This window comes from Contarinia nasturtii, unplaced genomic scaffold, assembly GCF_009176525.2.
Source record: "Contarinia nasturtii isolate CC-2019 unplaced genomic scaffold, AAFC_CNas_1.1 Cnas_scaffold_285, whole genome shotgun sequence".
NCBI classification, from domain to species: domain Eukaryota; kingdom Metazoa; phylum Arthropoda; class Insecta; order Diptera; family Cecidomyiidae; genus Contarinia; species Contarinia nasturtii.
Window position 1 is genome coordinate 6,136,526 of NW_022197640.1, and position 13,594 is coordinate 6,150,119.

At 35.6% G+C, this 13,594-nt stretch overlaps 1 protein-coding gene across 4 annotated transcripts in view; it reads right to left on the bottom strand.

The window, feature by feature from the left end:
• Positions 1 to 3,189: 3,189 nt before the first annotated feature.
• Positions 3,190 to 13,594, bottom strand: part of LOC116337525 (fasciclin-1) — a 96,069-nt gene continuing 85,664 nt past the window's right edge. For all 4 annotated transcript variants that reach the window (XM_031762166.1, XM_031762165.1, XM_031762163.1 and 1 more), the window contains 2 exons: positions 8,559 to 8,700; positions 3,190 to 5,544 (listed from right to left, as the gene is read on the bottom strand). In XM_031762166.1, the coding sequence (XP_031618026.1) occupies positions 5,327 to 5,544; positions 8,559 to 8,700 (360 nt within the window). In that variant the 3' untranslated portion in view covers positions 3,190 to 5,326. The remainder of the gene's footprint in view (positions 5,545 to 8,558; positions 8,701 to 13,594) is intronic.

The following is a 13,594-nucleotide window of genomic DNA, read 5'->3' on the forward strand; positions in this document are numbered from 1 at the left end:
GGGAGAAGAACGTTCTTTTGTCGCTCGATTTCATGTTTGTTCTATCAAATGGACGAAAAATCTTATCTTTAATTTTGATCAAAAAAAGAGTCTTCAAGAGTTACAATTCTTAAGAATGCTGCAATTTTATGCCTATCGATACTACCGAAATATTTTCGTTTCAATTTTTTTTTGCATTTGATAAAATTTGATAAAATCCATTTAGTTGTTTTTTTTTGTATTTATTTGTAATTGATCATTAATATTTCACAACGAATTGCATTTTATGTGATATGCATGCGATGTGAACTGTGAATCAAATGGAACAAAATTCCTCGACAAATTTTCGGTCGAATGATCATTGTGTATGTGTGTGTGTGAGAGAGTTTGTCTCGTATTAACATCAATTTGATGTTCAACGCATTTGTATGTATATGTTTTATGTATATATTGAAACAATGTTCAAAGGTTAGAAGAGGCCGAGTCTATTTAACATGCTGCAGCATCCTTCAACTTATTTTAAAGCTGAACGATAAAGTTTGCCTTCATCTGGTAATGCGTATTACGTTATTATTTACTTACTAAGTTCAGCGTTTCAATACAGAGCATGTGTATGTATGTTGGTGCATTGGACAAAGAAAACACAAGCAAACAAACAAACAGCGGTATCGTATAGATGATACAAATGCACTTTTAAAAGGAACATTCATTGAACGAACATTTCCGATTCAATTAAATCATGTTGATGTTCTCACTCACTCACTCTCTCTTTGTCTCACTTACTGTGTGTTTTTGTCGTCTTTATTCGCAAAAGCAAATCGGCAGAAAAATAGCTGGACTTTCGCACTTGATACGTAATGTAAATTGTAGAACAAGACATGAATTAGTCAGAATAAGTGAGTCACACACACACACATGGAGACACACAGAGAGAGAGAGAGTGAGACCGAGAGAAAAAGTTGAATCTCAGTCAGCGGAACATCTTTTGCAAAGTGCAAAATTTTGAGAATTCCATGAATTTGCTGGTGAAAGTGATTCTTGCTTGCTTCAACACAAATCTCCAGATTAAAATCACTCTCATCTCATAAAATTTATCCGGTTATTTTAGCACGCTCAAATCGTTTGTAATGCTTCATTTGTCTTTTCTCGCAATTTTGTCCAAAGTCTTGATGAAAAAAAATGATGCTTAATGAAGATTTTCCATTCATTTTTCTTTCTCTATCTTCATCCCCATTCGAAAAAAAAACATTCTACAGTTTTTGTTATAATGATATTCGTGCGAATAAAATGAATCACGTAGCATAATAACTATAAAGTTTTTGATGTCAAAAAATTGAAATGGAAATTGAATGGTACGAAAGAGTGCAGAGATTTCCGAAAAAAGATAGATTAATTTGCTCTCTTTTCTATGAAAAATATGGAAATTTCTTTTCGTTGCACCTCGATTATTGCGATTGCATCATGCATTTTCTGGTATCACGCATAAAACTTTGTCTTGATAAGCTCATTAGTGCGTTGATTTGCCGATGTGTTTCTGTATGGAATGTATGCAATTCGCTTCTTTTGCTTTTCCTGCAGTTCTGATGATGATTTTCATTAAGTTAAATTCATTCTCAGCTCCACATATAAGGTATGTCGAATTTCGAATGAAAAAAAAAAAAAATGTATATCAAGCTATCAAAACTAAAATTAAAATCATAAAACACAATATAAAAATGTATAAATTACAAATTAATTGTTAAAGTTTAAAATATATTTCCGCTTCTCTGGATTTATTTTATAATGTTGTTGTTGGTTGGTTTTTTTTTCTTCCATTAATTACACATATTGAATTTATATATCGCATTATATATATATTTACTTATATATTTTGGTTGCATTTCAGTATACACAAATGACATGTAGAACTAGAGTGGGACGTTATCAGAGAATTATCAGCCAAAATGCTCGACGACAATACTATTTATCAGAGCATATACTTAGCATAGATATATATCCTGGATATTTTGTCAGTATCCGATATTCATTGGAGCCAGACTTTGAAATAGAGTAAAAACAATAGAAGTTATTGTTATAGTGATTGTAGTAATGTAAATGGTTTTATACTTAGACAATCACTTCTATTGTTTTCACTCCATTATAATGTCTGGCTGCGATACTCACAAAATATCCCGGATATATATCTATGCTCAGTATATGCTCTGCTATTTATTCGATATTTTGCATCACAATAATGATTTGCAGTGATATATTGAAATTTGCGAGAGAGAAATAGTGTGTGTGCATGTATATACTATATATTTATTTAAAAAAATCGAATGACGAATTTTTAACAAACATGATAATGACACTAACATATTTCTATGCGCGCTCTAGTGTATACGTCCAACAAAAAAGTGTATTCGGAATTGATGTGTATGCGTGTGTGTGTGTGAGAGAGTGGTTTTTGCTTAAAAGTCAAATACATATATTTTGTTTTGAATCTTGTTTTGTTTGCAAAATGCTTAAGTCCAGCTGTGTTGAATACAAACTATTGTACAAATTATCGAAATAATCGGTTGATTGAACTTAGTTGTTGCATCATGTAAACTAAATTTCCAACCGAGAATGTGTGAAACTTTGGTTGTCATTGTGTTTATATGTTGTTGTTGTTTTGTTTTTGTCTTAAAAAATAGAAAAAATGTTCGGTATGGAATATGCTGATCATAAAAAGCGGTTTGAAGCCACAAAATCCTTAGCAAGAGGTAATAATATAAATTGTAAAAAAATATTCGAAAGCCGAATAATAATTGAAAATAAAATCGCATATTTTGTTTGAATTATTAAAGGCAATGAGTGAGAAAACTGCTTTTCCTACATAAATTTCTTTCGAACTCCATTTTTATTCCCTATTAAGAAACGATTAATTTTTTTTTGTCTCGCATCAACTTTCGACTGATTATTGCTTGAAAATATCCAATACAAACGAAAAATTGACATTGTTAATCGTTTCGCCATTCGGTATAGTCAATATCTGTGTACTACTGTACTGTTTTGATTCACAATTGACTTTTACCTATTTAATTTGAATATTCATTTTATTGGTTATGTTTCGTTTTCTCCGTTTTGGACAAGCATTTGAATTTGATTCAAATTGTTTAAGCACTGTATACTGCTTTTTCACGTTGGAAAAAAATTATAAATTACATTTCTAAATAACACGCTCACACAATTAAATATATTATTTTAATGGAACATACCGACTGGATACAACATTTTCAATAAAATGTCAACTTAAAATTGCATTCGAATTTTGATATTCATTAAGTTAGTCGATATTGGTTCAATAAAGTGCTTTACTGTTTTACAATCACGCGTATCCGAATCGTTTGGCTTCAAAAAAAAATTGCAGTATCGTTCACATATCCCAGCAAACAGCACAGATATAGTGTGTGTACAAATAAGGAGCATACCAAAATTCCATTTTCTCACATTTATTGAATATTATGATGTTGTGTACGGATTTTGAGAGCATAAAAAACGTCATGTATTTTATAGGATTCATTTCAGTTTTGATTCGATCGGTTTTTGTTCATAATATTTCGGCAATTCATTTACAAGTTATCCAACTGAATTGGTTTTGCTGTCCCATACAAATGTATTCAGAGAGAGAGACACAGGGAGATATTTCATTTTGTAAAACTATAGCAATAGATCATGAATACATTAAATTTGAAAATTGAACATGATAATATTTTCGGCAAGTGTTTTACAGCTTCATACAAATGTAAATGGTAGAACATTTCTATTGAATGTTTATGGGTGGTGGACAGAGTGCTACATTTAAATGTAACATTTGTCGAAGTAACAAGAGAGATAGATAGGGAGGAAAAAAAAACAATAACATTGGTCTGCCGTATCACTGTGGGCAATACAAATCCGATGGCATCGCTGTTGTTGCTGCTGTTACACAGTTTTGTGACACTTTACAAAATTTTCATTCGGAAACATTCCAAAACACAAAGCATACCATACAAATCACATGAATTAGATTGAATGAAGTTTATAAGTGTATACTAGAAAATCGGTCGTGTGCAACAATAAAAACATACATTGAACATTACGCACTGAAAATCACCACCATCATGCATTCGATGCACGCAATTGCTCGAGAGAGAAATTCTAGATTTATGTTATTTAATTTATGACGTTAACCCACTCGATGCTTTATTGCCATTTTGCGATGATCTGTTTCATCATCTTCGTTTCGACTCTCTCGACGTCATCGTGTGACTTGTCCCATTCTTTGCAAAACACGACAGACGTGTTTGATGATGCAGTGGAATGAGAGAATGAATCAACGAATGAGCAGATAGAGAGAAAAGGATTGAAACAAAAAAAAAAAACTGAAACATTTCATTCATTTCAAATGGGAATATTTTATTGAAGTTTATGAATGTAGACGACGCGAGCGCATGTACACACGACTGAGCACGGTAAAAATTCTGGATTTTGAATGTGAACAGTGAACAGAATTACAATTAAATCTTATTTTAAATCGAATGAATAAATCTAGGAAAATATGATAAGCAAAATAATGGTAATATACCTTTAAGTTTGCGGTTTTTTGTTATATTTGAGTTTTTTTTTCTTCTCATCTTCTTTCAGCCGAAAACCATTCCAATTGAATTTTGTATTCGCAACCGAACAGCATTCGTCAACATAAGCTATTTGGATTGAGATCTGATTCAATAAACCATTTGGTTAGAGCTATTTCAACTGTTTTATAAAGTGGTCAATTTTAAATGAAACACTACGGATATATAATACACAGACATATAGTATGAAAAGATCTGCTGCAATTCAATTTAACGAAGCCATTCGATACTATTTATAGAGTTTGATTCATAGTTTATTCTCTGTGGAATTCTATCAGTATGCCGTAACAGAAAGCACTATTATGATCTATTGAAATATGTATATGCTTCAAATGAATATCAAAATTCGAGCTGGTTTTTTTACATTTTCTTTAAAAAAAAAATTAAAAATTTGTCATAAGACATTTAAAATTAAAATGGAATTCCATTGATTCAAATATTATCGCCAACGACCGAATAGAAATGAAAAGTGTGCAGTTTCTGTTTATTGACACATTTCTTCTTTTTTCTTTTGTATTGTGATTGCAATTTTTTTTGTCGTTAATCATATATTTTTTTTGTTTCTTACATTTTCAGTGTTCTACTTTGTTTCTGTCTTCATTTAATTATCTTTTAGTTGGTTGTGGTTGCTGTTCTCCTTCTTCTTCATGTTGTTGTTATTGGTTTTTTTTTGTTTATTTACGCTATACGATTCTTACGCCTGATTTTGCTTACACCAAATTCTTTGCAACTATTAGCATTACGATGTTTGCAACAAGTAAAATTGCTGTTGTTCGAATTCCATCAAATGGTTGGCTGCTTCCAGCTGTTACACGTATGTCACTATCGACCAAAAATGGATGGTCAATAACATGAATAATTCCATTTGTACATTCGACATCTGGCCGAAAGACTGGTATATTTCGATGATTCCACTGAATAGAATAGCCTATAGAAAATGAACGGAAACAAAAATAGAAGTGAAATGGTAGTGGGTGAAAAAGGAGAATAAAGTGGGGTTTTGATGTGGATACAGTCAATGATATATCAATGAAATACATAAATTAAATGTAGTCAAGTTGTAAAAAAAAAGTTGAACCAGAACTCATCGAACCCTTGAACAAATCAAGCATCACATTGATGATTTTATTACCATATGAATTGCGTGTATCCGACCAATGTGTACATGGTAGAATTTGTACGGATCACGTAGTTGAAATCACTCAATGCAGATACGCCCAGAGACATATGTTGCGGTCATGGTAACAAACCGATTTCAATATGAAATTCGTGTCATCTTCACATCGAATGAAATACTTGACGTGTCAAGAATCAATGCGATCAAATATTTATTGTTCAATTTGATTTTCAAATAGTTCAATCATTGAACTTCAATGATTGTTATTTATATTGAAGATATTCCGATTTTTTTTTTTACATTCAAGAAAGACTGAAGTTGTGATTGATCTTATTTCACCTAATTATATATAAATAAATTGAAATAAATGCTTAATTAACACTTGTCAATAAATTGTCGTCGTTGTGTTTTTCCGAATTGTTTACATCATCTACATTGTTTACGATAATTTCAAAAGTCAGACTATATTTTGGATGTTTTTCTCGTCGCTAATGAAAAAAAATGTATTGGATTATTACCAAAAATTCTACAGAAAACGTGTTCGAATATTATTATGGGCTCAAATGTGTGAACTTCGATGCTCTTGACCACTAGTGTCAAAATCTTTATCAACGTCATCGCACACACGCACCGCTACCGCCTAAAACTGAACCGAGGAAAGCTGATACGGCATATGTCAATGTCATTGCCATCCATTTATAAATGGATCATGAAATAATACTTGTTTATCCAATTTCATTGAGAGATAAAAATTCGTCAAAACAGAGTCAGCTTTACATACATTCGTACATTGGATAATGTCCTAAATACATTATGCGGGTAATATTAAACCAAACGCACTTTTTTCCAAAAGGACCTAAATGTGTTGATTGATTTTTTTTTGTTAATTTAAACGTTCATCGAATGACGTGTTTCATGAAATGTTCATTTGACAGGTTTGTTGGCTTATATGAATCGAATATATCATGGCTAATTACAAATTTACGCCACAATAACCATTAATATCGATTGCGATTGTGTCATTTAAATGTTATTAAACTTTGTTAATCAAATTAGATAAGCTTTGCACGTGTTCATATTTAGCTTGACGATAGGAAAGCGTTGAGCACATTTTCGTTCTAGTTTTCCGTTGCAAATGTTGTGCATTGAATTAAGGTCAAAACAGGTGTACAATTTTAAAAAAACGCGTTAATTGCGTTAATATTTCAATCAACACCAATCGGTATAAAAGCATCACACAGTGCATTAGGAAGTGCTGCGAAGTTGATAAATTAAATTCTCATTAACCTAAGTGATAGTGCAAATGCATATTACATGCTGAATTGAGCAAGTACTAGTCAAATCATTAAGCGTAAAGGAACGATAGAGAGAAGTGTAAATAGTCGAGAACATTTCAAATCTATTTGCGGCCAAAATGAACATTCACCCATTCACTACATCCAGGTATACGAATGTATACGAATTTATAAACATAAAATAGCAGAACTAAGTACAACGTACGAATCATGTGAAACATCTGAATTTATCAAAATGTGAAAAATGGTTCAGTAAATAATGCATTAATGTCAAAACAATTTTCAAGAGGGGAAGTTTAATTTGCAAAACTCTAATTTTATCTGGGATAAATTTCTGGTCAAAATTGACGACCAAAAAAGTTCCACACTATTTTCAACAAAAATCTTAGCAACTCGAAAAAAATTCAAAACATTCATTCTAATAAAAAGTTCTTGATTCCATTCTGAACCCTAGCAATTTGAAAGAAATTTTCCCTCGTCAAAAACCTAAGAAGATATTTTCGTCTAAAACCCAAGAAAATATTTTTGACAAAAACTCTAGCAAATCAAAACAATTTTCTGAATCTTAGAAAGGGGCAAACCTAGCTTCCATTAGTTACTGCATTTTGGAAACACTATTATCAAGTGGCATACACTCAACACTTGCAGAACCGAGCATGTTGGACGCGTCATTGTTGACTATTTCAATTTCCTTTTACATACAAGCATCGACTTAAGGAACATTGAACTATCAAACGGAACGTGAACTATTCTTAATTAAAGCAATATTTGAAATGGCTCTTGTATATATTAAATCAAATGAAAAATAATTGCATATTTTACATATTCACCAATTTATATACATTGTTTGAATGGAAGTGGCCTGAATAGGCTGTTTGAGTGTAAATCTTCACTCAAGATTATTTCATCTTAAATGAAAAGCAAACGATGAATGTTCACCGCATACAGAGCAACGCATCTCTCTATCTATGTGTGTTTGCTCGTTGCATTAAATAAACCAAATGTCACTAGAAATGTCAGCTCAAATTTTCTTATAAAAACGAATGGTCAAAATGCAATGTCTGTCTATATGGAGAGTTTTCGATGTTTGATGTCATTTCAAGTCGAAACTTTCGTTCGTCATACAAGTAGAGTCGTACAATTTTTTCTCATCTCCTATCTCAATTTTACAATTTGTCAGCTATGTCATTGTGCAGTGATTTTGTGATCAGATATGAAAGTTATGTGGAAACTTGCATCACATAAACTGAATAAATTGACTTGAAAAGCATAAAAGCACGCGTTGAATTTACATTGACAGCAACTGTACTCAAATTGAAAACACATTTCGATTTTTCATCATATTCTAAGATCCTATTGAATCCTATTGAAATGTATGTTATGTTTATGTAAGTTTTTATTTTTTTTTATGTTTACATTTCAAGACAAAATGTTGCACGCAACTTGACTACAAATTTTAACATATTTCATCATAGAATATTGAAGTAATACATGCATATATGCAAATCCATTTACTATTCGGTTACTTACGTTTTCCATCTTCTCTAACTCGTATGGTGAGTGCGTCTCGAATCGTTGGTAAAACTATCGAATCGTTGCCCATATTTCGAAGATCAGCCATAGTGAAAGCTTTGTCCGAAATCACTAAATGTCTTTCCAAAACCAAGCGAGCCTGCAAAGAAAAAATAGCAGAAAATTTGGGGTTTCATTAGCTATTGATTTGGGGGGAGGAGGGCGGAACACAAGCATAATAGAGTAAATTCGTTGTTCATTCATGTTAATGGCAATGAAAATAATACTGCACAGGTGATTGGAGCGGTAGAAGGGTATGCTTTCTTATTTAATTAAGAGCGCACAATGTTCTCGAAATAAAAATGTTTTCTTTTCAGTTTCACGCACAATAGAGCCAAATTATGGCCATTATATTCGATTTGGTCTTTTGCTTTGGATTTTGGCCAATGCGAAATTATCAATTAAGAAATTGATATCGTTAGATGTTCGTTGCCTTCCTGATGTTAATAATAATAAAAGTGAACAAAAGAACGTCGAAATGCATTGTTGAAACTCATTCAAATTGCCGTTCGCATGTTTTTCTCGTCGGTCAAATAAATTCATTTTTGTACGGTTGCTGTGGTTGTTTTCGATATTCCATCAATGCTACGATTTTATTTCGATCGCATAGATTCATCGGTTTTTGTGGAATCGATTTTAATTAATTCGATCATCTGTGCTACACATTCACAGAAACATATGAACAAAAATCAATTCTTGACTGTAACGAGCACTTGTTTAATTTTCTGCTTCTTGCTTTGGCATCTGGTTATACTTGAAATTAAACGTCATCATGGTCGAGGATGTACGAGCCGGCACCCAGGCGCCAACTTTTGAGAGTACCACCCGCACGCGTGGAGTTGTTAAGATTGTGTGTGATGACAATCGCTCCAGTGCATGGTTAATGGGCGTGGCTGGAAGACTGGCTACCAAGCTGGAACTTCCTCTTATTGTCTGTGAATTCAGTAAGATACCACGCCCACCACTTTTCACTGGTTTTTTCAAGCAGCTTGAACATTGGGAAGATGCGGAGATCTTGTTGAAATCAGCAAATCCTCCTCTCGCATCAATCTCGTTCAAACTCTTGAACTCCAAAAAAGAGGCAAATGGCACTCAGTTCACTGTCAGTGTCAGACCTCGGGACCGGGCCGTTCTCCTCGAGAAAGGCCCAGTTTTCAAGGTGGGGATGTCTAAAACCCGCCTTTATGAAATCACTCGTTCCAAAAAATCAGACCCTGCTGAAAAGAAAGGAACTGAAAACATGGATGAGATAGTGGTTTCATCGGAATCTGATTCCGACACTTATACAGAAGGGACAGAAAACCTTGAAGCACAACGTGACGATTCATATCGGAACGTTGATGTAACTGTGGTTGAACGGAAACCTTCTGACACCCTCTTGAATGAGGTATCTGAAATGGGCGGTCAGGAACAAGCGGAGACATCTGCAGAGACTACTGCCCTATCGGACACCGCATCCAATACTTTACATGGCCCAGAGGCCATGGATACTGGGGGAGATGGGGAAGAGCAACGGGAATCCAGAGGCATCGACTGATGCATCTGATACCCGAAGCTCTCTGCTTCTTTTCCTCCGTGAACTGTAGTTTGATATAGCCATGGCTAATACAAATAACAGTTCATCCACACACGCTGTATCTACAGCCAGCAACTCAACTCAATTGAACGCGCTGGCATGGATTAGCATACATCAAATAAATTTGCATAAAAGCAAGGCAGCGACTGCACTTGTGTGTAAGTCAATATGTGATATGCAAACAAAAAAACAAAACTCCATCTTTTTGATTCAAGAGCCCTGGGTTGTCAAGAACAAAATATGTGGCTTTGACACCGAAAAGATGAATTTATTGTATTTGAATCAGTCGAACGAGCCCAATAGATCATGTATCGTTGCTTCCAAGGAACTGAGCTTGACACTTTTGCCACAGTTCAGTTCACGGGACACCACGGCAGTGAAACTGGGTAAGGGCAGTACTCTTGATTCAGATGTGATACTAAGCTCCTTCTACTTGGCAAACCCTTCGAATGAAGATATTCCAGGAGAAGGACTTAGAGCATTATATGATTATTCTATTAACCGATCACTTCCAATAATATTGGGGGGTGATGCAAATGCGCATCACACGGTCTGGGGAAGTAGTGACACAAACCGTAGAGGTGAGTTACTTCTCGAATATATTGCAACGACTGACCTGCTCATCTTAAACAGAGGTGTACAACCAACGTTTGTTACCAGAAACAGGTCGGAAGTCTTAGACATAACTTTGATATCTGCTAATTTCTCGCATTTCGTGAAGAATTGGCATGTTACAAAGGAAGATAGACTCTCTGACCACAGAGAGATTCGCTTCCAACTATTATGTGCTCGCCGAGCACAGAATAAATTCAGAAACCCTAGAAATACAAACTGGGAATTACTTAGAAACGAAGTAAGAAAAGGGTCTACAGCACTCAGAAGACTGTGTCTGGACATCTCTACAAGGGATCGTTTAGACCAAGCAACTGAAAGTCTGACAGATCTCTTGAAGACTTCGTACCATATTTCATGCCCTGAGCGTGAAATTAAGATAAAGAACAATTATTGGTGGAATACGGACCTAAAAAGGCTAAGAAAGGAATCCAGAAGACTACTTAGAATATATTTAGCAAGAAAGGATACACCTCAAGGCCCACTCTGTCATGAAATATGGCGAAGGAGTAGGAACAAGTACACCAGTGAAATTCTTGTTGCTAAAAAGAACTCTGAAAAGAGATTCTTTAGCAGAATTGAGGGGGCTAAAAGCACCTCAAGAGTACACAAAATTCTGGCTAAGGACCCCGCCCAGGGTCCAGGAATACTTGTGAGACAAGATGGAAGCTACACGGAGTCTGATGAAGAGACTGCAAAGCTCCTACTTGATACGCACTTCCCTGAAAATGTAACACATGCGTTGCCAGCCCAAGAAATCTTGGAGCCAGTCCAAAACGCATATGTTGACGCTTTCATCGAAAATCTCGTATCTCCCAGGAGGGTGGAATGGGCCATCTCATCTTTTGGCCCATTCAAATCGCCAGGCCTAGACGAGATATACCCAGTGCTTTTACAAAAAACATGGGATATTATCGGAGATATAATTGTATCCATATACAAGTCCTCGATACTTCTGGGATACGTCCCCAGCTCATGGCAAAATGTAAAAGTAACTTTTATTCCAAAAATAGGAAAAGATGACTATACGTCGCCGAAATCCTTTAGACCAATCAGTCTTTCCTCTTTCCTTTTAAAGGGATTAGAACGGCTGATCGAAAGGTATCTAAGGGAAATATTGGAGGCTTCGGGTGACCTGCATGGTAGTCAGCACGCCTTCCAGCAGGGTAAATCAACCGAAACGGCTCTCCACAAAATTGTATCCATGGCCGAGAAAACACTCTTGGACAAGGAATTCATGGTCACTACGTTTATGGATATTGAAGGAGCATTCGATAATGTATCCTTTGAAGCCATAAATAAAAGTGTAAGAGAAATTGGTGCAAACCAAATGATCCAAAAATGGATTAATTCGATGCTAATGAACAGAACCATAACCTTTCGGAATCGGGGGGATGAGGTGATAGTGCATGCAACGAGGGGGACTCCCCAAGGCGGAGTGCTGTCACCTCTCCTTTGGCTATTAGTAGTGAATGGACTCCTAAAGAGACTTCACGAAAATGGCTACCAGGCGATTGGGTATGCGGATGATCTCAGCATAATTTGTAGGGGAAAATTCCTGAGTACTCTATCAGACAGAACCCAGTCAGCAGTTAAGCTGGTCGAACAATGGTGTCTGGAGGTGGGACTCAGGGTAAACCCGGCAAAATCGGAACTCATGATCTTCACAAAGAACAGAAACCTCCACGGTTTTAGGAACCCAACTCTGTTCGGTTCAAGGATCGAAAAAAGAGATCATGTAAAGTACTTGGGTGTTATGCTTGACTCAAAACTTACATGGCGAAGCCACATTGAGTACAGAGTCAAGAAATGCCTGAAAGTCTTTTGGTGCTGTAGGTCTGCCATTGGTAAAGTTTGGGGTCTATCCCCTAAATGCCTCCTTTGGCTATACACAGCTGTTGTCAAGCCCATGCTCGCATATGGATCTTTTATCTGGTGGACTGGCACCGCGACTGCTAGTGCCAGAAAAAAGCTAAACCACCTACAGCGAGTAGCAAGCTTGTGTGTCACGGGGGCTATGAAAACAACCCCCCAAGCTTCTCTTGACGTTCTCTTGGGTCTACCAAGGCTGGAAGACTTTATAGAGTCTGAAGCAATGAAAACGGCCTATAGATTGAGAATGGAAATAAAGACTAGGACAAGTCCTAGAAATTTGCATGATGATGCCCTAACAAATCTTTTCAATATTGACAAGATTTTGGGGGCTCCTTCTGACAAACTAATTACGACCTCCTACAATTTCGATAGGAGTTTCGAGATTATTATAACAAAAAGTCTCAATGAATTCTTCCAGCAAAAACAATGGGCACAAAACTCCTTTTTCACTGATGGTTCAGTCAGAGAAACAGGTAGTGGATGCGGCTTCTACTGTGAAGCAGAGAACCTCACCTATTCATTTCCCCTGGGACAAACAACAACAGTCAAACAGGCGGAAATATCTGGAATTATTCATTGTGCATACAAAATACTGGGGGACCCAGTACGGGGAAATATAGCTATCTTCACAGATAGTTTGGGAGCCATAACTGATCTTAAGAATATTAAGATGCAAAATGGCTTGGCTATGAACTGTTACGAGGCACTCCAGCGCATTTCTGAAACGAACAACCTTAGGGTGGTTTGGATCAAATCTCATACTGGTATTCGGGGGCATGACCTGGCAGACGGGGCGGCAAAATTGGCTGCACACGATGCAATAGAGGGTCCAGAACCATACATACCAATTGAATATTCACGAGTCAAGAACCGATTAGCTACTTGGCTCAGCAACAGATCCCGCCTAAATTGGCAGGGTACGTTCTCATGT